At 35.8% G+C, this 25,314-nt stretch overlaps 8 protein-coding genes across 14 annotated transcripts in view; all 8 read left to right on the top strand.

Moving 5' to 3' along the window:
- The first annotated feature begins 378 nt into the window (after positions 1–378).
- LOC113275217 (peptidyl-prolyl cis-trans isomerase CYP59-like) lies at positions 379–1,810 on the top strand. Its single transcript, XM_026524674.1, has 7 exons — positions 379–526; positions 594–697; positions 817–863; positions 957–1,012; positions 1,180–1,220; positions 1,264–1,447; positions 1,677–1,810. Exons 1-7 carry the CDS (start codon positions 379–381, stop codon positions 1,808–1,810), a joined length of 714 nt encoding a protein of 237 aa, XP_026380459.1.
- Positions 1,383–6,898, top strand: LOC113322562. 5 transcript variants are annotated; one of them, XM_026570682.1, is made up of 9 exons: positions 1,750–1,851; positions 2,002–2,042; positions 2,180–2,283; positions 2,548–2,594; positions 3,932–4,034; positions 4,568–4,749; positions 4,862–4,971; positions 5,143–5,212; positions 5,996–6,898. In XM_026570682.1, coding segments are annotated over exons 5-9 (366 nt in total). In that variant the 5' UTR covers positions 1,750–1,851; positions 2,002–2,042; positions 2,180–2,283; positions 2,548–2,594; positions 3,932–4,031; the 3' UTR covers positions 5,997–6,898. The 5 variants fall into 5 exon arrangements, with proteins under 5 accessions (XP_026426472.1, XP_026426467.1, XP_026426458.1 ...); XM_026570699.1 differs by having other exon boundaries at positions 1,753–1,851; positions 4,576–4,749; XM_026570673.1 differs by lacking the exon at positions 3,932–4,034 and having other exon boundaries at positions 4,576–4,749.
- On the top strand, positions 6,889–21,645 carry LOC113322536. 2 transcript variants are annotated; one of them, XM_026570654.1, is made up of 3 exons: positions 6,889–6,910; positions 20,302–20,523; positions 20,965–21,645. In XM_026570654.1, exons 2-3 carry the CDS (start codon positions 20,417–20,419, stop codon positions 21,599–21,601), a joined length of 744 nt encoding a protein of 247 aa, XP_026426439.1. In that variant the 5' UTR covers positions 6,889–6,910; positions 20,302–20,416; the 3' UTR covers positions 21,602–21,645. The 2 variants fall into 2 exon arrangements, with proteins under 2 accessions (XP_026426439.1, XP_026426431.1); XM_026570646.1 differs by having other exon boundaries at positions 20,962–21,645.
- On the top strand, positions 7,175–9,808 carry LOC113275207. Its single transcript, XM_026524663.1, has 5 exons — positions 7,175–7,564; positions 7,690–7,755; positions 7,888–7,966; positions 8,866–9,599; positions 9,695–9,808. The coding sequence occupies exons 3-5, from the start codon at positions 7,918–7,920 to the stop codon at positions 9,806–9,808; spliced, it is 897 nt and encodes a 298-aa protein (XP_026380448.1). The 5' UTR covers positions 7,175–7,564; positions 7,690–7,755; positions 7,888–7,917.
- On the top strand, positions 9,818–11,290 carry LOC113275202. Its single transcript, XM_026524650.1, has 3 exons — positions 9,818–9,849; positions 10,302–10,747; positions 11,239–11,290. Coding segments are annotated over exons 1-3 (480 nt in total). The 3' UTR covers positions 11,241–11,290.
- On the top strand, positions 11,720–12,517 carry LOC113275193. The gene is made up of 2 exons (XM_026524642.1): positions 11,720–12,308; positions 12,404–12,517. Exons 1-2 carry the CDS (start codon positions 11,790–11,792, stop codon positions 12,515–12,517), a joined length of 633 nt encoding a protein of 210 aa, XP_026380427.1. The 5' UTR covers positions 11,720–11,789.
- LOC113322551 lies at positions 14,928–16,058 on the top strand. Its single transcript, XM_026570662.1, has 3 exons — positions 14,928–14,963; positions 15,070–15,265; positions 15,465–16,058. Exons 2-3 carry the CDS (start codon positions 15,110–15,112, stop codon positions 15,963–15,965), a joined length of 657 nt encoding a protein of 218 aa, XP_026426447.1. The 5' UTR covers positions 14,928–14,963; positions 15,070–15,109; the 3' UTR covers positions 15,966–16,058.
- An 843-nt stretch (positions 21,646–22,488) lies between the features above and the next one.
- The window catches only part of LOC113339712 (60S ribosomal protein L23A-like), an 8,310-nt gene continuing 5,484 nt past the window's right edge, over positions 22,489–25,314 (top strand). Inside the window, exon 1 of one of the 2 annotated variants that reach the window (XR_003355099.1) lies at positions 22,489–22,801. Coding sequence is in view for 1 of the 2 variants with exons in the window: in XM_026584946.1 (XP_026440731.1) it covers positions 23,476–23,602 (127 nt within the window). In the remaining variant the exon portion in view is untranslated. Of the gene's footprint in view, positions 22,802–23,474; positions 23,603–25,314 lie in introns of those variants that run through there. The other variant, XM_026584946.1, reaches the window with a different exon arrangement.

Here is a 25,314-nt window from a genome sequence, read left to right as displayed (position 1 = left end):
GATCCCTTCGATGATCCTCCCCAGCTTGCCAGTTTGATTCTCGATGCCTCTGCAGAAGGAAAGCCACTAGCTGAGGTTGTCTATAAATTGCTTTATTTATTATTTTGACTTATGTTTTGATTGAAGTACTGAACTTTAAACAACAGCGCCACAGTAGATGAAGCTTGCAAGCATATGCATCATTCATATCAAGCTTATGACGGCTGATATCTAGAATGAAGCTCATTATAATTCGAGGTGTGGACCTCACCTAAACTTAGACATTAACAGACTATATGTAATGAGATCAGGTTTACGTATATTTCTCAAGCATACATTACTATGGATGGGTTTTGCTATTGTTTCAACTTTATTTAGTAATCAGATTCCATCTTATTAATGTCCCTTTTTCCTTTACTTTTTCAGATTGATGACGATGTGCGACTCGAAGATGATTGGGTGCCTATGGAAGAACAACTGGGAGCAGGACAGCTTGAGGAGGTTATTCGGCAAAAGGAGGCGCATTCCAGTGCTGTGGTTCTTGAGAGTGTATGATCCAGATTTATTTCTCTTATTCAGTTACTTGTGTTATTTGATCCAATTCTATGAAACAGTTGTTTACATGTGCCATGTTTTACTGATTGGCGACATTCTTGATGCTGATATGAAACCTCCAGAAAACGTTTTATTCGTATGCAAGCTTAGTCCAGTTACTGAAGTGAGTCCTCGTTATGACTTGGCTGAAATCCTCCTTCCTTGTTTATTGCTTGGAATTGTATTTTCAGAGTTGCAACATCATAGCTAATTCCTTGATATTCTCTTTTCGTGTTAATGCAGGATGAGGATTTGAATACAATCTTTTCACGCTTTGGAACTGTAGTATCGTGAGTACCCAGAGGCATGTCTTTATTTGAACATTTTTATCACGTTGACTAAGATTTCCTTGATGTTATACTAATAATACTTTAATTTTACAGTGCTGAGGTGATCCGTGATTTTAAAACTGGTGACAGCTTAAACTATGCTTTTATCGGTGAGTAGTCTTAATCAACTCGCATATACTTTCACTTTAAAAATGACCTCAGCATCCACATGTATAAATCACTAGGGACATCCCATCATCTCCTATTTTATACCTTCTTATATTATATTGCACACCTGCTATGAGGTTTAACCAACTTCTTCTGGCTGATGGTTCAGAATTCGAAACAAATGAGGCCTGCGAGCAAGACTATTTTAAGGTATGTTGATTCCTGTAATCCTGTTACTTTAAACTATGTTTAGCCCATCTTTTGGCTTTTTGATAATGGTGATTTTTTTGGCCGTGTTTCATATCTCATGCATTACAAAACTTTAATGCAGATGGATAATGCTTTGATTGATGATCGGAGGATACATGTGGACTTTAGTCAGAGTGTTTCTAAGCTGTGGGGTCAATACAGGCGTAAAGAGCATCAAACTGGTAAAGGTATGATACAGATGTTTATACAGATGCAAGACATGGATATGTTAAGTCTTTTTACGTATAGATTCCCACCATCATGATTTGCAGTTTAAATTGTTTCATATGTTGCTGTTCATGTGCCCCCGGATTTTAACTCTCACTCAATATTGCATATTCCTATATAAAATTCACATTTTTTCTTCTTCTTCTGCATGAGAGATGTAATTTCATCATTTGATGTGTTCTGGTACAGGGAGAGGTTGTTTCAAATGTGGTTCGCTTGATCACATGGCCAAAGATTGCACTGGAGACCCTTCTGTGAAAGCAGAAACTCCAAAGTATGTTCTAAAAGACGGGAATACCCAGCGCGGTGGAAATGAGAAGTAAGTGTGCAATCCTTCTTTATTAGCCACTCCAATTTAACTTTGGTGAGTATTTCCCTTCGTTACTTAATAAGACTAATTAATATTGTTTCCTTCATTGTTCCTAGTTCATGCGTGCTGCATATATTTTAACTTTACAAATGAGCTCAGCATCTTATACTAAGTTTAACCAACTTCATCTGCTTTATGATTCAGAATTCGAAACAAATGAGGCCTGTGAACAAGCTTATTTTAAGGTAAGTTGAAGAGCTTCTTCATCTTCCCCCCCTGTAGTCCTGTTATTTACACTAGCTTTAACCCATCTTTTGGCTTTGATAATGGTGATATTTTTTACCGTGTTTCATTCCTCATGTGTTTCAAAACTGTGATGCAGATGGATAATGCTTTGATTGATGATCGGAGGATACATGTGGACTTTAGTCAGTGTTTCTAAGCTGTGGGGTCAATACAGGCGTAAAGAGCATCAAACTGGTAAAGGTATGACCTAGACAGGAAACTCCTGATGTTTTATACAGATGCAAGACGTGGACATATTAATGCTTTTTACGTTTAGATTCCTACCATCATGATTTGCAGTTTAAATTCATATGTTGCCGTTGGTATCTTTAACTTATTGCTTCCCTCATGTGCCCCTGGATTTTAGCTCTCAAATATCTTGTGTCCGTTCAATATTGCGTATTTCACAAAAATTTTCTTCTGCATGAGAGGTGTAATTCCACCATCTAATGTGTTCTGCCACAGGGATCATAGATGATTGAAACAGTCCACACAGCGGGGAAATGTCAGAGGTAATGAACTTTGTATCTAAACATGTTGTAGTAGTGTATGCTCGTAATAGCCAGAGTAGAAACATTTCGGTATCTGAAACTCATTTTACTTCATAGATGTAAGTGGTGCATTTTCCAGAAGCTTTCTTTATCTGAGTAATGGCCTAGGATGAAATGGTCTAAGCACAGGAAACACTAAAAAAAGCAGCAGTCCCCAGTTTATGAAGGATGATATTTCGTTTCGGTTTCGAACATATTTATGAAACTGTTAAAATTCTTATTTTCTTGGCAACAAAATGTTGGATTATATAAATGCTACGGAAATGGTATCTTATTGCAGAGAACTACTAGAGTCTAGACCATCTCTTCCAATATATCTAAAATCTTGCTCCCTTGGCCCCTTTGGTACTATTGATAGCACCTGCAAGCCAGACCATATTTTAGCCAAAAGTGATGTCGAGCAACTAGACATAGTTGAGAATTAGTAGTTGGAATTTTTCAATGTTGATTGAAGCTTAACCTGAAAAGAAATCATCGTTTGTATGCATTCTTGTCTCAGCTAGTGTTTGTATTTGCATTTTACAAAACAGAGAACTGGAATTTGTTCTTTAAGCCCAACCTCGCTCAAAACAGGAAACTGAGATTTGCTTTAACAGAAAATTGAACTATGAGTCAGTGAACAAAATGCAATGTAATAAAGGTAATGTCTCATAAGGAAATTAAGAGAACGACATTTTCCCATAGCAGAATTTCGCTCTCTGCACGGCGTAACGAAGGGCGCATTGGCGAGACCATAAGGCATTATCATGAACTAATAATATGCGTCATGATTGATTCAATTGGAATTTTGTGTTCTTGAGTGAGGGAGAACTGAGGGTTTTGTCTTAGACGGGGCAGTACTACTGATGCAGTTCACCAACATCAGTTCTATTAAAAATTATAGTCCCAACTAAAAAATAGATACATAATTTTTCATGTCCTGTGGCATCGGTGAGAAGTTTCGTGATCGCCCTAATTTGAATGCTCTTAATATGGTTCCAACTGTTTGAAGAAATGTGAAGATTTATGCGACATTTCTACACTTCAACTACCAATAGTTTATTGATGATTAGTCTATAGACTTAGTTTACTCTTTTTCCTCACTTTCTTATTCAACATACATACATCAGCTAACACTTAAATTAGATATGGATCTTGATTTGTTATATGCTTATTGATGATTAGTCTATAGACTTAGTTTCCTCTGTTGTTTCACATGTTTATCATCCCTGTTAAATCCAATGACCCAACAATGCACCGAGATTACTGTTTAGGTGCACCTGATTATAATTTTTGTGATGATCAATTTTCTGATGCAGCAACTGAACAATCTACTACCGGAACTGATGTTGGTGAACTGAGGGTGTCTTTTTTTGTTCATGAGTCAATTCTATTATTGGTTATAGAAATGCTGCAGAAATGGTAAATTTCTTGTTTCTGTTAATTTCTTGTTTCTGTTAAGTGTTTCTGTCAATTCTATTATTGGTTATAGAAATGCTGCAGAAATGGTTAATTTCTTGTTTCTGTTAATTTCTTCTTTCTCTAATTTTAGTTTCTTATTGTGTTTATCATAGTAAGTCACTATGTTAACTGGAAGAAGGTCGTTGTAGTGTAATTTTAAATGATTTCTGTGACCAGTTTCTTTTCGTCCATGACAATTAAATTTGACATAATCTTGAACTAGCTAGGATAGGTTTTTTTTTTTTTTTTCCTCCTGTGTGACAAATTTCCAACTTTACCAAGCAGCTCGAGAGCATTGTCTCTACATAACTCAACCGCTGCAAAATTGCATATAGCAGAATGCGAGTTCTCCCTGCTTCCAAGCAGGGCCTATATTTGTAGCAATGCATATATTTTCTGATAAAAAACAGCAACAAGGTTATTACATTTTCATTCATATAAAGCTGTGCATCAAATGGTACTTCAGTTGTTCTCATCCATTGACCTCTTGAAAGACATACAGATTACAGAGAGAGAAAGAGATGACATGGCGTTCTGCAGGATCTCTATCGAGGTCATTATTATCAACAGCAAGAGCTTCTTCTGTTCGCTCTTCACCAACACTTCCTCGCCTTCGTCCGTCACCACTACCTACATCTCTCCCTCGGGCTCGGCGGTTCTCCTTCGCTAATCCAAGGTGAAACTTCTGAACAACTAAAAGCCATAAATTTCAAGTTTTAGGTTTTCTAACACCCTAATTTTCTAATATTCATATTATTTGATTATCTGCGTGGGTTTTATGTTTCAAGGACATTGGGAGAACTCGGATGCACACATTCAATACTACCTCCGGGTGCTGCATGTCATCTCTCACCACATCTTTCACTTAACGTTCGAGCTTTCTGTGGGATTTTTCAGGGTAACATTTGCGAACTTGTCTTAGTAGTACAATTTCTCTCACTTTTCCTTTATTTCTAGTTCAAAAAAGAATCATGGTCTGAGTTTTTCTTTGATTGATGATTACTGGGTTTTATGGCTTCTTTTAAAATTGTGATGAATAGTTAAAAATTTGGGATCAGTTTGATGATAGGAAATGGAAAAGATGGCCGATACAGGGCATCAAATGCTGCAGCAGCGGATGAAGGATGCCACCAACTTTAGTAACTTCTTTGTCTTCTTTTATATTCTGTCTATGTGTATTGTAAACTTGTAGTTGCTGAATTCTCTCAAACCAGGCAAAGTTTAGAAACACCAATTTTATACTTTCAGCCACAGTATAAGGCTAATCACTTGTATTACTACTGTACGTTACCCTTCCATTCAGAATCCTTGAGTAAGGAAAGATGGAAGAAAGTTTTTATTGAGTTTTTGCCCTTTGGACTATCTTTTAGGGAAATATTTTACAAGGGTGTAGATTTCAAATATATGCTTAATATTCGTGAAGGGGTAGTTAAATCTCTCTCTTGTATACATGCATGTAATGATGATATATAGTATTACCAAAGCCCTCGACAGTAAGAATCTTGTATGCGTGTAATGATAATCCCTGTCCCGTACACATGAAAATATGATGCATTGATATATAATTTTTAGCTGAGCAGGATGAATCTTTACCCATTCTCATTAGTTATTGTGTTCCTTCTTCATCTGTTGTGTCCTGTATCAGTGTTGGTAAATCATTCCCAGTTTGTACAACCTTCAACAGCTAGTTGGAGGTTCTTATCTTCTGGGTTTTGGTAGCAAAGTATTTCTAGCACTAGGGAAATGCATGATAAATCATCTGCTTGTTGAGTAAATTTTGATAAATTATCACATCATGGCATGCCTAGATTTTCCCCATGGACTTCCCAACACATCTAAGTTTAGTCGTTAAATGAGCATGGATTGATGTACGAGTTTTATGTGCATTTTTCGCCTGGCTTGACATTAGATCTTGTTTGCAGGTACATGAATGGAGATTGCTTTATCGGCGCGAGGGGTTTGTAGATTAATGTTGGGATCTTCTGCAAATGACATTGATTCATTGGAGTAGTAAGAGGACCCAATAACACAATTCTTGTTTTGCTAATTTGGTCAGTTGCACTGTCGTTCCAGTGTTTGGATTCAGTCAGCTGGTCTTCCTGGAACAATCGTGCAAATTGAAATGTTGGTTTCTTAAGAGAAGCTTTTTTTTATCGAGCTAGAAGCTGCTTGTCCTGATGCACTGCAAGCCTCCAACAGAAAATAATATCTCTTTGGCAAATAAAAGTGTGCTATATAGTCTTGGACTGGTATTGTGGTTCCTAACAGCGTGGGTTATGCAGTTTGGAGCTTCCGAATGCAGATCACGGCTCCCCTTTTACGTACAGGCAGTCAAGCACCCTTCCTTTGTGGGTTTGATTTTGCTCTTTCCTTCTGGTAGAGGTTTAGGTGTACAGATAGTAATGTTTTGATATAGTACTCGGGACGTCATAATTTTGCTACTATTGCCGGTTGCTAGGCACTTACTCGAGCTTTTGTGCAAGGATTCAGATTAAAACCAAGAATGATATTGAAGTCAGTAATCAGAAGAAAAAAGAAGGCTTACCTGGCAAAGCAAATCATACGTTTAAAACTCCTGATGAAATTAATACATCTAAACCCAAATATGTTCCCAATCTAAGGCATTACCATTGATTCAATTGGATGTTTGTGTGTTCTTGAGTGATGGAGAACTGAGGGTACGGGGCAGTAATCAGCTCATTTGCTGAGAAAAATATTTCCATTATTACCCCTAAAGGTACTATTTCCACCCCAGCCCTATGACTATACTTTCCATTTAAACTCAATTACACACACCCAGTTGACTTGGCTGTATACTCGTTCCAATTTCCATCCATGTGAGTGTCTTCTTCTTCTTGTTCAAAAACCCAAATCCTATAATTTGATTTTTGGTGTTGATCTTAATTTCTTGTGTTTGAAATCAAATCTTCACATGCCCATTTTATTGTTTTTATCATGTAATGTTTGGATAGGAGTCTGTCTGCCAACTGTTTGATAAAATAACTAAGAAAATGTATGACCACTTTTCAGTGGGGAAAATTAGGCTCAGGCCCAACCCATGGATAACCCATAATATGAGGCCCCTAGATAAAAGAGTTTTATTAGTAGGCCCTGAATTAAAAAATAAATTTAATAAAAGCGAAAAGACTAAATTAGCCTCAAGTATATAAGAGACGTCACCTACCTTTCTCTCGTTCAGACGCCATTATTTCATTTCCAAGGAGAGAGAAAACAAATCTCACTCACCTGAAACAGAAAGAAATCTAGAAAAAAACCGAAAAAATCAAGAAATCTTCCTGAAATCTGTTCCAAAACAAAGATCGAGATCAAAAACTATTCATCATTTGCTAACCCCTAAATCAGAGAAACAGATCGAAAAAGTTTCAGATTCAAAAACCAAAAAAAATCAAAAGAAACAGTTTCAGATTCAGTTTCATTATTCGCCGTTGTTACTTTCCTGTTGATGAAATACTCCGACGATTAATCACTAGGTAAGTTTTGATTTGAAGCTGTTAGTTTTGATTCCTGTTGTTACTGATTCGTGGGTCGAAATCTGAACTAGGGTTTGTAATAAGATTACAACAAACATAACTCATTCTGACTGATAATTTTACAGATCGGAGAAGGAGAACAATCGTTTGTGCATAAAATCCATGAAATAACTGATTAAATAGAAACAAAGGTAAGTCATGGATGTGATATAACTGATTGATTTAGTGGATTTCATTTCTGAGATGTTACTGTTTGAAAACCCTAGAAACTCTAAGTTGAATTGCAATCAACTAACTTGATTTTATTACTACATCAACTGCAGATTCAGAATCAAATTTCTTTTGGAATAAAAATGGTGAAAGGAAAAATGAATCCCCCTAGAAAAGATGATACAATTACAGGTACTAAGTTGTGAAAACTATTGTTGTCATGGTCTCATGTTTATTTCTCATATAACGCTTGTGAATATGTAATTACACAGACAAGGACATGTGTAACTATAAGTTACACACTCAAAATGTAACCACTGACTGTGTTGTGGTTTGTATATTGATTGTGTAACTTATAGTTACACATACCAGGTGAGCCTGTCACCACTGACTTGCCTAGGGATGTGTAACTAGTAGTTGCACATAAAAAATTGGTTGTGTTTAGGATGTGTAACTTGTAGTTACACATAGAAAATTGGTTGTGTAAATTGAAGTTACTCATTAATATGCATGTGTAAGTTAAAGTTACACCTTGTAGAATGTCTAGAATTGAGTGTGTAACTTGTAGTTAAAATCTACTAACTGAAGAAATTTAAAAGTTTCTAATGTAAGTGATGCTTTTGAATGTATAACTACGCAAACAAGGGCCTGTGTAACTTTAAGTTACACATTCAAAATCTCACCACTATGTTGTGGTTTGTATATTGAGTGTGTAACTTGTAGTTACACATACAAATGAGCCTTGCAGAAGTGGCTGTGTAACTTGTAGTTGCACATCTTAACTGTGAGTTACACATTCAAGATGTTACCAATGACTTGCAAAGTGGTTGTGTAACTATAAGATACACATTGAAAATCTAATCACTGACTTGCCAATTGACTGTGTAACCTTAAGTTACACATGCATAATAACATAACCTTCATATGCATGTAAGTTAAGGTTACACAACACAGAATAGAATGATTCAGTTTGTGTACTTGGCAAATACACATAGTTTGTAACATGATTTTCATTTTGTAGTTAAAAACGAGTGTATTTGATAAGTACACAACATACTGACTCATGCTATTTTTGTGTGTGATGTGTACAGGAAACCTAAGGCAGTCGTTGAATGCAGTAAAGGATTTAGTAAAGGTGATAAAGCCTATAGGACTGACTGATAGGGCTCAAAGATATCTTAGGAGAGCTGCTTACGGAGAACTCGTAATGATGTATTACGATGACTATGATACAACTGTACCAACTACAACAAGACAGATAACTACCAACAAACACGGCGTCTTGAAGCTCTTGAACTGCTTTGACATGGATTGTGAGACACCATGTTCATTCAGGTTTGCTGATGATAAGATTATAGAGTCTACACCGGCAAAGCTGGCTGGTATATTTTGCATGCAGAGGATTGGAAGCAGAAAGGGTCAGAAGCTGTTAAAGTACTATTGTCCTAGTGATTTGACTGACAATGTTTTATACAGCAAATACTTCACCGATATCAAATCTACAAAGCATCAGACGACGGTGACTAAGACGAACATTTTAGAGAAGATAAAACAACTTATGGCAAAAAGGAGAAAAAGTGGGAAAAGAAAGAAAGTTGATGAAAAGGATCTAGTTTGCCTGATAGGTCTTTATCTTTGCTGTGTATTGTTTTTTGGCGACAAAAATGCCAATGGAGTGAACGCGAAATATCTTAGTATCGTTGAAACTTATGATACGGTGCTCAAGGTGTCGTGGCCTGATTTAATACACGAGCACTTGTTTGAAGAGATTCATACTAATCTTAGTTGTTTGTCAAATGTGAAGGCTTGTGTGCAATACCTACTGGTAAAAAGCTTGTGTGTAATTTCTATTCCAGCAGTTTTAGTGTTACGTGATGGATATTTTTGTTCAATCGACTAATTAAAATTTATATGTTGCAGTTATTGTTTGCTGAACACACGCCAGCAGGATTAATCCCGAAAGTTGAGAACCACGAGGAAGATATCCCGAGGGTTGGGAGATGGGATATATACCAGATTTCTGATTACATTTGAAAAACAGACATGACACAGTTTTCGGTAAGTGTTATATGTCAGTTGGTTTAGGTTTTGTAAATTTATGGTAATGTAATTTAGATAAAACTTTGATGTAATCAAAATTGTCATGTGTAGCTATAAGTTACACATTTAAATGTGCTTGTGTAATTTATACTTACACATGCAAAAGATAACACAAGTGAATGCAACTATAGGTTATGTAACATATATATCCTGTTTGTATATATATCCTGTGCTTATGTAACTATAGGTTACACATTTTATATGTATATCCACTTTACATTAGATATATGTGTAACCTTTAGTTACACATATCCACTTTACATTAGATATATCTAATGTGCTTATGTAACTATAGGTTACACATATAAAATGTGCTTATGTAACTTTAAGTTACACATACAACCGAAAAATGTATATTTAGAATGTTCAACTGTTTTTTGCAATCTCTTTTTAACCTCTCCATCTGTTAATTGCATCCAACTCCTAGCTTTGTGGCTGAGTTTTCACAGCTTGAGAAGCAGCTGGGTATATCAACCGTGGTACCCAGCAAGGACGACCTGCAAAGTTGGCTGAAAGCGCAAACTATTGAGAATAGCCATCTGAAAGAGCAACTGCAAGAAAAGCAAGCAATGCTTAAAGCAGTGTATGCAATTGCAAGAGAAGGGATATCAGAAGGGGACCTTTCAGGAACAGCGGAATTCAAGGTTCACAAATTTAGTTGCCAAATTATGCAAGCAATGGGTATTGATCCTTACAAAGTGACCCAGGAAGAGTTTATGCAACATGAAGATGATGTACATGGAGGTACTGAGCATGGAGCTACTGAGCATGAAGAAGAAGAGTTACAATTAGTTGAGACAGAGCAACAAGGAGATGGAAGTACTGAGCAAGAGAAAGAGAAAGATGACGCGGAAACTTCCTTCCATGAAGAATGTAAGTAGTTGTTCATTTTTAATATGCTTCTTTAACTTGATAGAGGTACCCAATTAGTTGACACTAAGGTCTTTGAACCTTTTTAATTTCATATTTTACTTGTTCATTTTTAACTTGCTTGTTTAACTTGATTATACTTAATAAATGTTGAGTAAACTGATCATATGGATGTGTAATCCCTAGTTACACATGCCACATGCATGTGTAACTTCTGGTTACACTAGTTAGATGCATGTGTAACTCCATGTTACACTAGGTATCCATGCCATATTCATGTGAAACATGAAGTTACACATATTAGTTATCCAAGCCAGTCGATTACACATGATATATTCTTCTTGAAATTTTATTAAAAAAATTTAACATCATCATCATCATCCTAATTCTCGTTTCAATACTTGTGCAGTTCCATGTATGAGCCTTGCAGCTGGAAATACGCCAACAATTCTGCAAGCTCAAACTGCTGCAGAGGGGCACAAAAGACCACTCAGGACATATAGTTCGAGTATGAAGAGTGTGACAACTTGCAAGACTCCACCAAAGAAAAAGCCTGTCGCAAAGCAAAAGGTAACTATAAGATACACATTGAAAATCTAATCACTGACTTGCCAATTGACTGTGTAACCTTAAGTTACACATGCATAATAACATAACCTTCATATGCATGTAAGTTAAGGTTACACAACACAGAATAGAATGATTCAGTTTGTGTACTTGGCAAATACACATAGTTTGTAACATGATTTTCATTTTGTAGTTAAAAACGAGTGTATTTGATAAGTACACAACATACTGACTCATGCTATTTTTGTGTGTGATGTGTACAGGAAACCTAAGGCAGTCGTTGAATGCAGTAAAGGATTTAGTAAAGGTGATAAAGCCTATAGGACTGACTGATAGGGCTCAAAGATATCTTAGGAGAGCTGCTTACGGAGAACTCGTAATGATGTATTACGATGACTATGATACAACTGTACCAACTACAACAAGACAGATAACTACCAACAAACACGGCGTCTTGAAGCTCTTGAACTGCTTTGACATGGATTGTGAGACACCATGTTCATTCAGGTTTGCTGATGATAAGATTATAGAGTCTACACCGGCAAAGCTGGCTGGTATATTTTGCATGCAGAGGATTGGAAGCAGAAAGGGTCAGAAGCTGTTAAAGTACTATTGTCCTAGTGATTTGACTGACAATGTTTTATACAGCAAATACTTCACCGATATCAAATCTACAAAGCATCAGACGACGGTGACTAAGACGAACATTTTAGAGAAGATAAAACAACTTATGGCAAAAAGGAGAAAAAGTGGGAAAAGAAAGAAAGTTGATGAAAAGGATCTAGTTTGCCTGATAGGTCTTTATCTTTGCTGTGTATTGTTTTTTGGCGACAAAAATGCCAATGGAGTGAACGCGAAATATCTTAGTATCGTTGAAACTTATGATACGGTGCTCAAGGTGTCGTGGCCTGATTTAATACACGAGCACTTGTTTGAAGAGATTCATACTAATCTTAGTTGTTTGTCAAATGTGAAGGCTTGTGTGCAATACCTACTGGTAAAAAGCTTGTGTGTAATTTCTATTCCAGCAGTTTTAGTGTTACGTGATGGATATTTTTGTTCAATCGACTAATTAAAATTTATATGTTGCAGTTATTGTTTGCTGAACACACGCCAGCAGGATTAATCCCGAAAGTTGAGAACCACGAGGAAGATATCCCGAGGGTTGGGAGATGGGATATATACCAGATTTCTGATTACATTTGAAAAACAGACATGACACAGTTTTCGGTAAGTGTTATATGTCAGTTGGTTTAGGTTTTGTAAATTTATGGTAATGTAATTTAGATAAAACTTTGATGTAATCAAAATTGTCATGTGTAGCTATAAGTTACACATTTAAATGTGCTTGTGTAATTTATACTTACACATGCAAAAGATAACACAAGTGAATGCAACTATAGGTTATGTAACATATATATCCTGTTTGTATATATATCCTGTGCTTATGTAACTATAGGTTACACATTTTATATGTATATCCACTTTACATTAGATATATGTGTAACCTTTAGTTACACATATCCACTTTACATTAGATATATCTAATGTGCTTATGTAACTATAGGTTACACATATAAAATGTGCTTATGTAACTTTAAGTTACACATACAACCGAAAAATGTATATTTAGAATGTTCAACTGTTTTTTGCAATCTCTTTTTAACCTCTCCATCTGTTAATTGCATCCAACTCCTAGCTTTGTGGCTGAGTTTTCACAGCTTGAGAAGCAGCTGGGTATATCAACCGTGGTACCCAGCAAGGACGACCTGCAAAGTTGGCTGAAAGCGCAAACTATTGAGAATAGCCATCTGAAAGAGCAACTGCAAGAAAAGCAAGCAATGCTTAAAGCAGTGTATGCAATTGCAAGAGAAGGGATATCAGAAGGGGACCTTTCAGGAACAGCGGAATTCAAGGTTCACAAATTTAGTTGCCAAATTATGCAAGCAATGGGTATTGATCCTTACAAAGTGACCCAGGAAGAGTTTATGCAACATGAAGATGATGTACATGGAGGTACTGAGCATGGAGCTACTGAGCATGAAGAAGAAGAGTTACAATTAGTTGAGACAGAGCAACAAGGAGATGGAAGTACTGAGCAAGAGAAAGAGAAAGATGACGCGGAAACTTCCTTCCATGAAGAATGTAAGTAGTTGTTCATTTTTAATATGCTTCTTTAACTTGATAGAGGTACCCAATTAGTTGACACTAAGGTCTTTGAACCTTTTTAATTTCATATTTTACTTGTTCATTTTTAACTTGCTTGTTTAACTTGATTATACTTAATAAATGTTGAGTAAACTGATCATATGGATGTGTAATCCCTAGTTACACATGCCACATGCATGTGTAACTTCTGGTTACACTAGTTAGATGCATGTGTAACTCCATGTTACACTAGGTATCCATGCCATATTCATGTGAAACATGAAGTTACACATATTAGTTATCCAAGCCAGTCGATTACACATGATATATTCTTCTTGAAATTTTATTAAAAAAATTTAACATCATCATCATCATCCTAATTCTCGTTTCAATACTTGTGCAGTTCCATGTATGAGCCTTGCAGCTGGAAATACGCCAACAATTCTGCAAGCTCAAACTGCTGCAGAGGGGCACAAAAGACCACTCAGGACATATAGTTCGAGTATGAAGAGTGTGACAACTTGCAAGACTCCACCAAAGAAAAAGCCTGTCGCAAAGCAAAAGCCCACTCCTACAAATAATGTTGATGAGGAGCAGAAGAAAGATGTTGAAGAGACACCTGTTACGGATGAGGCACAGAAGAAAGCTGCAGATGGTGGAGTTGTGGATGGGGCAGGTGATGATGTAGCTGCAAAAGTCAATGAGGATACACCTGGAACTTTTGATGACAGTTCTGCTTCAACACAGTTTGAGGACTCCATGGTGATAACTGCTACAACACCGCAAACACAGCCTGACAATGCTCAGACCTACAGTTTGGTCCAACTAGGAGCTAACCCTGATGATATGACGAATGTTGAAGTGAGTGAAATGATAGATGAGATCGTCAGCAACATTAACAAAACTGAAAATGGACCCGCAGTGACGGAGAATGCAGAACCTACCTCAACTGGTAACCACTCTTCCGTTCTATGTTTTGTTTGTAATGGAAGTGTAACTTCAAGTTACACATTGTAAAAGGCATGTGTAGCTTGAGGTTACATACAATACATTATTATTTTGGCTTGTGTAACTTTAAGTTACATACATGTGCTAATTTTACTGAGATTCTGCCTATATTTGTTTGTGCAGCTACAACGCAGGAAAACGTTTTTAGCCTTGGATTAGAAAAAACTCCAAAACCTGCAGGAGAGTTACTAAAGGAAGCTGCAAATACAATAAGAGAAAGGCAACCATCATTAATACAACAACGTGTGCTGAGGAATAGAAAAATCCCAACACAAGATCTGAAACAATATCAAAGAAATTCAAAGAGGATTAAGAAGAAAGCTAATGAAGAAGAAATGGCCGCAGTTCCAGAAGTAGAAGAAGATAGAATGGCTGAGGTTGCTGAAGAAGATGATGGAACAATGAGAAACGATGTGAAAGGTTCAGAAGTTATCGAAAGGCTGGAAGGCGAGAAAAAGAATAAAGTGCTTGAATATTTCAATACTCATCCGAAAACGTAAGTAGCTTGACTCCAAGTAGGCTTGATTCTGTTATTGATTGTTGTATTTTACTACTTGATTCTGTTATCTTGATTGATAATAGTTTACTTCTTTGTAATGCAGAGACATTGCTTGGATAGAATGCGACGAAGATGGTAACCAGATGTTTGATATATCTGGAGAACTAATGCTACAGCTTACAAAGAAAGAATCCTATTTGGAGTCAGAATTCATCGACTTCTACATTAGCAGATTGAAGACAAAGATGAACTCTAACAGCAAATATGACAAAGCGATATTCCTGTCGCCAAAAGCATACGTAAGTACTTCAATATATTTAAAATCTTATTGCATTTATAATGTGTAGTATATGTGGTAAGATTATGATAACATACTCAAGATTTTTTTTCCAGTGTAAAACCCAAGGCCCTGTGTGTAACTTCTGTTTACATAATCACTTGTTCATTTGTAACTTTTGATTAAAAATGTGAGTTTGACATTCCAAATGGTTTTTGCAGATCTCTTACTTGAAGGATTACGAAGAATTCAAGAAATTTTGGATTCCGAAGCTTGCGAAGGAGTATGTCAAGTACAAGAACGATGCAGTCAGACTTTTCGCCCCAATGTGCAACAACAACACACACTACACACTGCTGGAGTATGACTTGAGGAGCTCTAATCCTTGGTCCTACATGAACTCGTCAAACGTTAAGGAACTCAAGGGTGAACACCTTCTTCAAGCCAAGAAATATGCATTTGCAATTACTACAGAACTCAGACTACGCTGTCCTTTTGCTCTTGGGATGAATGAAAATGCCAAGAATCTCAATGCGCCCCCACAAGGTACAATTCCTGACTGTCTTCCATGTGTATGCAATTACATGAAGATCAGGATGAAGAATAAACCACTTGACAAAAAATTAACCTCAACTAGGATGCTATGGTGGACTGACAAGCTGAACCGCATGAGAGGAAGCATGCTATACAAGATTCTTTCGGATCCATCTAGAGATGTGTAAAGCAGTCATTAGGATTAGAAAAAATTCTATACTCGCAAATATGTTGTTAGCCACAAACAAATGTTAGACTTGGAAAATATGTTGTTAGAAACTTTTAAATTTCGTCAGTTAGTAGATTTTAGCAGTTCTTAGTTTTGCAAAATATTTTTGGGTTGAAATTCTTTGAATTAAATTTTTTTATCTTGTTAGAACTACTACTGCTGTGTTGTACAGGTTTCAGAAAGTATGCAACAGGTTAAGTAACTACACATCTTAATTTGATGCAGAAAGTGTAACCTGAGTTTACATATACATTTATCATGTGTAAGCTAATGTTACACATCCATATATTTGAGTGTAAACTGAAGTTACACAAGCCATTGATCGGATTGTCCAATAAATCAAAATAAAGTTACACCAACATTTATCATGTGTAAGCTAATGTTACACATGCAATCACAGCAGTGTAACTTCCGGTTACATATCCATATATTTGAGTGTAAACAAAAGTTACAGAAAGCATTTGACCACTGATCAGACGTATACAATAAATCAAAAATAGAATAAAACGCATTTCAACTGTGAACTGACAAAATCTGAATGAATCATCCTTACACATAATCAACGTTGAAGAAAAATAAAAGCGTTTGGTCCATGAAAACCAACATGAAGAAAATTAAAAAAACAAATAATCAAAGATAAATAACAATCAAATCATTAGTTGCAGAAATGAATTTTGTTAGGCTCAAGCTAGTGGGGTGTGAACTTCCGAGGATTCCTGCAACCTGCCTTGTTGTGACCTGTTTCCTTGCAGTTGCTGCAATGAACTTTCCTCTTCACCTTCTTCTCGTGTTTACTTATAATCCTTTTCCCTGGTGGTCTACCTGGATGCTTCTTCACGGTAGGTGGGTTGACGGTGTCATCTGGATGATATTCAACAGGCCTGTTGTAGTTGGGAATCGGTTGGATGGCATGCATATAAGTCTTCCTAAAATAGTCGCTTGTAAAATACGGTGAAATGAAATCAATAGCCTCACGTTTAATCTTGCGTATGGCTGCAAGAGCATGAGCACAAGGAAAACCATATACGCGCCACCTGGAAGAAAACAAAAAACAAATCAAAAATCAGTTAGTTGCACATACAAATCATAAAACACTCAAAATTAGCTAGCTACAGGTGCATGTACAGGATGTGAAGCAAGCACAGATGCTAGCTACAGATGCTACAGGTGATAGTAGCAGAAGCTGTGGAACCCATCTGGATAAACAAGTGGAACACCTTGCAAGAGTCCTTCATGGCGATCCGAAAGGAAGGTGATTGGCCTCCCATCACCAACAACTTCTTTCAAATTCCTTAAAAACCACTCCCAGTTGTCGATCGTCTCAGAATCGACTAGTGCAAAAGCAAGGGGGAAAAATCCTACAAAAAAATTGTGCAGAATCGAAAGAATAATAAGTTTCACACATGCTAAAACAAATATTTAACTTAAGGTTACAGATGCTATTTTCTTAGTTACACACTGAGTAAAGTAATGTGTAACTGAGAGTTACACATGTGTAACTGTTAGTTATTTGTCAACTGAAGTTGTTCATAAAAAAAAAAACACATAGAAAAAACATACCTTTACCACCATTGATCCCAGTAGCTGCCATCAAGCAACCTTTGAATGTACCAGTCAGGAAAGTAGTATCCAAGTATACCATTGGACGACAAAACCGGTACCCTTTGATGCATGCAGCAAATGCGATGAAAATCCGCTGGAACTGTTTATTTTCACGTTCAAACTTTATCACACTACCAGGGTTGGTTTCCCTTATAGCATCAATATACCATACCAAGTGCGAGTAGGACTTGACATCGTCGCCATAAATCGTATCATAAACCTTTTCCCTAGCATTATATGCCTGGTAGTACTCCATGTTGATCCCATAGTTGGTCTGGAAATCAGGAGCAATTTGCTTGGGCTTCTTGTGAGGATTTTTGCGAACTTCTTCCTCAATCAAACTAGACAAGAAGCTGGTGGAGTAAGTTTGGTTCAAGTTGCGTCCACCAGCACCACAAATGTGCTCAGGGTTATAAGACCTGACCTGAAGAGATTCATACAAAATATAAACAACTCAACCAAAACACAATATGGTGCCAAAAACATCATGTGTAAACCAAAGTTACACATACTGTAACAAAACATAACATATGCTAAGCATTAGAAAACATAACATAATATAAACAAAACATAACATATGCTAAGAAAACCTACCTGAAACATTTCGTTCCTTTCATCGATAGAAGCTGCATGGAATTTCCAGCCGCATTTTTCATCTGCACACTTAGCCGTGAACCTAGAACGCTCATTGTGAGTTACAATCATTTGGAAACCAGTGCGAAGACGATACTTGGTAAAAGCAACCCTGACTTGCTTAACTCCTTCAACAAACACATGGCCAATATCACCAAGAACCTTGGGCCAACCATCCGATAACAAAGGTTTCGTTGGCTTACTTTTATCTTCCAAATACATTGCAACAGTAAGATTGTTTGTGGACGAAGACGTACTACTAGACCCATTATAAATAGAAGAATCTGCCCTAGAGCTAGAGGAAGAGGCCACACGAGGAACATTTTGCAAGAAAATATCAACACTGGTCTTCTGTTTACTATTTGTGATAGATATAAGAGCTTGCAAAGAAAAATCACAGTCAAGCGGAAAATCTTTCCCACTTTCTCGAAAGAAGAAAGTAATACCAAGTGGAGTAAACTGCTTCCATTCCTTGCAAACTTGTTCCTTAAACTCATCAAGTTTGATATCAGTATTAACACGCAGGGTAATGAAATCAGAAAAGTAGCGAACAACAGCAATGCAACTAACAACAGCCATGACAACCTGAAAATATCAAATACACAATAAGAATATCAAAATTTGAAAACGAACGCAATTCACTCGGGGGCGTTGCCCCCTCGTGAGAAGTATATTCTATGCGGCAAGCTAAATATAAGTAAAAGATACAGATGATACAATTGTTTACAAATAAAACATGTTACAGGACATATATATGTAACTTCAACTTACACATTCTTAAAATACAACATGATATATATGTGTAAACTAAAATTACACATGTTGTAACTAAAAAAACATCTGCATCTTCCTCACACATGCTTAAAAATACAAAGAGGATATATATGTGTAAAATAAATTTACACATGCTGCAACTAAAAAACATCTGCATCTTCTTTAAGCATGCTTAAAATACAACATGATATATATGTGTAACCTCAAGTTACACATACTGTAACAAAAAAAACAACATGTATACAAATCAATTTGAAGTTGTTTTTTTGAAACAAAATTGTTTCTTCATACTTCTCTCAGTATCAACAAAAAGTAAAACAACAAATTAACAGATCGCACATGAAAGAACAACAAAATAATTCAAAAAAAAAATTGAAAACAGATCTGAAATCAAAAACAACATAAAATTCTTACCTAGATTTGTTGTTTTCTTTCTTCTGAAACAATGTTTATTTTGTTCCTCTTCTCAGTATCAAACAAACATGTGTAAGCATCAACAAAAACATGTGTAAGTATCAAAAGTGACAAAAATAGATCGAAACGGTAAAATCAAAATCAATTGAATTTGAAAACTAAATCGAAATCACAATTCGTACCTATTTTGATTTATGTATTCCCAACTGTCTTCTTCCTCTTCTCAGACTCAACAAATTCGAAACAGAACAAAAATCGTAATCAGTAGAAGATCGAGATTCAAAAAATCGATGAGAAAACTAGTGAATCAAGCAACAGAAAAGCTAAAAACGAACAAACCTATTTGTTGTTCATCAATGCAGCTTCACTATCTCGTCAGATCTGAAAAGCAGACGAATACACCTCAACGAATTGAGAGAAAATTCGTTTTCTTCTTCTTCTCGTTTATGTTGTTCTTCTTCTCGTTTTCTTCCTATCAAATTAACGAAAATCAGTATGAAACTATCAAAATTCACGAATTCGTCTGAAGAAAAATCTCCAATTCTGTTTCTGAACGAGAGCGGAGAGAAGAAAGAGCTGAATCTGATTTGGTTTTCAGTTTCTGGTAGGTATAAAACGTCTATAAATAGGGAAGGTTAATTTCGGTATTTTTACTTTTATTAAAAATCCTGATGACGTCAGCAATCCGGGAAAATTGAAAACCAGGCCCCAAAAAAAATATTTCTGGGCCTAGAAATATCAAAAACGGAAAGTGTGGAGTTGAGGGTGTAAGATCCATTTTGTGGGGCTTGTATATGGTTGAACCCATATAGTAGGGGTTCTAGTATTTTTCACTTTTCAGTGCGGTTTTACAAGGAATTTTTTGATCGTAGGAGGCCCGGCCCATTTGGAGTAGTAACAGTGGAGTACAAGTCCGGCTAAAACCCTAACATTTTTAAACTAAAATGAAGGGGGGAAAGTCGGCAAAGAAGAGAGGAGAAGAAAACTATGGCGAAAAAAATGAGCTTGATTGCTGATTCTACTTGTATAGAAAATGGGGATATCCTGTTTGAGATCTTCCTCAGTCTTACATGGAGATTAATCTTTCAAATGAGGTTAGTTTCTAAACACTGGTGTTCGATTCTGTCGAATCCAATTTTCATTTCTGAATGGATGAAAATCAATGATTTTAATCCATGGATGACAATCATATATGATATGACTCTATCGGTAAGTGATTATGTTACGACTTCATCATTAGATATTTACTCGGAATCTGTATCAAATATGCTTTCTCTGGATTTCATTAGTACAAAAGTGCATCCATTTAAGTTATACATTTTAGCGGTTTCAAACAATGGTTTGGTTTTATGTTCGACTACAAAGCATCATCACACAAAATTATATGTATGTAATCCACTTTTGAAGCAATATGTTATGTTACCCAAAGTACTTAGTTATAAGGTTAGTGTTTTCCTGGGTTTGATTTGTGAGTCATCGTCGACGTATTCTGGAATGGGTTACAAAGTTGTTCGCATCCCGCAATTTTGCAGAAGGAAAAGAAATTTCAAAATCGAGATATACTCTTCTGATTTGGATAAGTGGAGTAGTTATGAAGTTTTGGTTGATCAGGCTGTTAGTATGCCAGAATGTTTACAAAGAAAATTTAATATGATTGAAATTTGTGGAGTGTTGTATTGGAATGAAGGACGTCAAGGTAATAGCATATTAGCTCTTGACGTCAAAAACAGCAAGACGGAAGACACTGGCGGTGATATTTGCGATCATCGACAGGAAGTTGTTAAACCAGGTGGTGAAAAGTGTCTCACAGAGTTCGAAGGGTCTATTGCTTGTATCCATTACGATACAAGCCAGGCGAGCATTTGGGTACTGCAAGATGATGATGAGACTAGCAATGGATGGATTCGTTGTTTCGGTTATACATGGCTTTTCAGGCACACTTCTGACCATATCTTTCGGCCTTTAGCTTTTGATTCTACAACTCAAAATATTGTGATCTTGGAAATCTTCTGTAGCTCTAAAACATATTATATAGGTACCTACAATATCGAAAATGGAAATTCCAAAAAGGATAGGGTTGCTAATACTCCAAATAATTCTCCCCAACTCATCAAGGCGTTTGTGTTACCTCTGTTGCCAACACCTGTTTCCGCAACTAGACTGAGCAGTTGAGCTGTAGAACATCCCCCTCTAATGAGATATCCAGAGCATTTGCACTCAGGCAGGTATCAAGAGTTTTTATTTTAGAATCAATGTTGAGTCTACTTTAATAAATGTGCTTCATATTGTTTTTGAAGTTATAACTAGTTTTCTTTTTTTTTTTATTCTAAGACTCAATGGTGTCTCTTTATGTTCATGAGTCAATTCTATTATTGGTTTTATAGAAGTGAAAAATACTATAACCCCCTGCTATATGGGTTCAAACATATAGAAGCCCCACCAAATGGATCATCCACTGTCAAGTCCATACTTTCATGAAATGATACTACTAGGCCCAGAATATCAATATTTCTTCAGATCTGGCCCATAATTAATTATTACGAATTTTAATAATGACAAAACTACCCTTTACTATTTATACAGGAGGAATCCCAGAAGATATTTTCATTTCTCTTTTCTTTTTCTCTCTCTTCTGCATTATTTTTCTCTCTCCGCTCATGCGATTTTAGATCTGTGAAGAAGAAGACGAGACGATTTTGCAGGTAATCATCAGTTAATCACCAATACGAATCAATCTTTGAATGGATTTCATTTGAATATAGGTTTTTGTTGGTTTCAAGATGCATCAGATTAGGTTTTCTTTTGTTCGATTGGGTTTTTTTGAAGATTTTGAATCAAATCTAAGTTTCAGTTGATTCGAAGCAGCAGAAATCATTTCGGATTAGGTTTTTGATTAGGTTAATCATTCTTACTGTTATTAGTTCAATGTTTGATTAGATTTTTGATTTTTATTTTAATTGATTCTGTTAAGATCTGAGAAGAAGAAGAACCTGATTTTTTTTTGAATCAATCGAATTTCTTCAATGTCGTTTTAACCCTAATTACTTACTTTTTGTGCAAATTCAACAATTGAATCAAGAAGATCTTCAACAGCAGCAGAAATGAAATCGCCGTATGGGAAAAGATCTGAAAATCAATAAGATTTCTCTCGTTTTTAATTGAATCAACAAGTTTTAAATCTATGTATGCGTTTAGAATATTGTTGTTTTTGTTGTTGATGGTGATTACTTGTCGTCATCGTAACTGTAGAGGGTACTAATGTTCATCAATAGTGTTGGTGGTGGATATGCAGGTTCTGGTGGAAGATGAGGAGGTTGTAGTGGTAGAGGTGGTGGTATTTGAGAAGTTTTGGAGGAGGATCTAAAGTCAGTGGTAAGTAAGATGATTCCTTCTTTCTAATTTTAGATAACTTGCTTTATTTTCAACATTTTTATGAATAGATGTACTTTGTGTACAAATTTATAGCAATATGACATGTTATGTGTTGTTTCATTAATGTGTATGAATATCTTGATACTTAGAAATTATTGTGCAAGTGTATGAGTCTTAGAATTTTGATGCACAACATGTGTAACTTGCGTCTACACATCCAAATTGCATGTGTAACTTTCGTATACACATGTGTAATTAGGAGTTACACATGTTAATTGAATGTTTAAGTTATAGTTACATATGTGTTTTCATTGACTGCTGGATACACATGTCATATATGGATGTGTAATTCTCAATTACACTAGTCAGGTGCATGTATAACTCATAATTACGCATGCTAAGTTAAGTTATCAACTGCCTTTCTTTGATCTTTTATACTATGACTGTTGTGGCTAAACAAACAAAATCAATTGCATACACTTTCCTACCCCTATTGTTGAGACATTACTTCCAAAACACCTAAGGTCTTATCTTCGTGTAACCGCTAGTTAATGGTGGTGTTTTGATACAAAATCAATTGCATACACTTTTCTACCCCTATTGTTGAGACATTACTTTCCTACCCTAGACTCCAAATATCAACATTTTCGTTAATGTTGGGAAACAACATTCATATGAGGTTTGTGCTGCTCAACATTCAGTCAGTACCTAAATCTTCATCAGCAAAAGGTGTTCATTCTGCTATTAATCGCCTCTTGGGAAGGAAGAAACCTGTTAATCATGTCTTTGGTGGTGAAAAGCGTAAGAATCTCACTACTGATTTTTTGTGATATTTTGTAGATTTGTTTGGTAGTTTGGTGGTTGATCTAGGTTTTTTGAGGTTGAATTTTGAGCTTGAAGTTCTAGATTTGGTTTGATTTTGTTTGGATTTGAAATAATTTCTGATCTGGTTTTAGTGGACTTAGTTGCATGTTATTGGAGGTGGATAATGATTCGTTTTACTGTTAATTTCATGATCGATGCACTTGATTGGGGTTTGTATGTAAAGTTGATGTCAATTCCTAGATGTTTAGTTTGTTTTGCTTGTCTGTGATCTTATCGAGGTTTGAGTGGATGTGATTTCTGTGTTTTTGTATACTTAGATTAGGATGTATGAATCAATTAAATATTAAACATGTGAAAATTGAAGCTATATTGATCGGTATCTCACTTTGTAGCTGAACTGATTGATTTCGTGGATCTGATTAGATTTACGAAGGTGGAATTTGGGTATTACCAAGCTTGTTATAGTTGTATTTATAATAACTTGCAATATATATAACATAAACTTTATATCCCAGGATGTGTAACTAGCAGTTACACATCCTGGTAGTTACTGCTAGATCCTCATCCAAACTGAATGATGGTCCTTTACTGAGAACAAGCTGGCCATAAAGCAACTGCCGAACAATGTTGTCTAGTCATTCTAATATGCATGATATACCTTTTCATAAGAACTTGAAATATACATAACATAAACTTTATATCCCAGAATGTGTAACTGCTAGTTACACATCCTGCTAGTTACAGGTTTCGGATAACTAGCAGTTAGACATCCATATGCCAACATATATAGATACCTAGAAATGTGGCAATCACAATCAAATTTTATGGAGTCATGTTTACCTGAAGCTCACTAGACAACACCATCCTCATCTGCTTAACCACTTTTTTGGTATCATTATCAACACCACCACTCCCTGCAATCCACACATACACGTAAACAATGTATATAGTTATTAAGAGCCTTATTTTTCTGAAAATTCATTTGGTCAATGTTGTCCTAGTAATTGAAAACAGAAACACTAAAGATATACTTTGCTTCATGTCTTAGCAATTGAAAATCAGAAACTTGCATTCATGGACAAGCATTATAAGATTATATTGAATTAAACTATCTTTTGCGAAGGTACAAAAGTATAGATTGACTTAAGGTAATGAGAATCACAGAACATGTAGCTTATTTGTTTGAGCAAGATTGTTACTGAAATTTGAAACCGTCGAGTTTGTTGAAGGTAAACTTCAAGATATGCATCTGTGTATTCCTTTTCAATCATCGTAAGAGAATAGAATTACCGCAATAGCTAACAAAACATAACATGCTTGTGTATCTACTAGTTACACATGCAAATTAGATGTGTGACTTATAGTTACACATGTTAATTTGATGGTATATGCATATGTAACCTAATATGAAACTTCTATCTAACTGTGACATTTTTAATTTTACCTTCTTTTTGTAGAGTCTGTAACTCTGTAAGGGTGAACTATTAAGTTTTGTATACTTGCTCTAGTTTATTCAGTTATGAGATAGATTTGACTATTCTGTGTCCATTGGTTTTTGATTTTTGGATGTCATGTTTTGTTCATTTGTATGAGAAGTGTTCTAGCTGCTATGGTACTGATATCATTTGCTTGTCATGTAGTTACTAAGAAGGCTGACCCCAAGGTGCTGGCTAACAAAGCTTCCAAGG

The sequence above is a fragment of the Papaver somniferum genome, chromosome 1 (genome assembly GCF_003573695.1).
Source record: "Papaver somniferum cultivar HN1 chromosome 1, ASM357369v1, whole genome shotgun sequence".
NCBI classification, from domain to species: Eukaryota; Viridiplantae; Streptophyta; class Magnoliopsida; order Ranunculales; family Papaveraceae; genus Papaver; species Papaver somniferum.
Note: the sequence above shows the minus strand (reverse complement) of the source record. Positions and strands in the feature narration are given on the sequence as shown.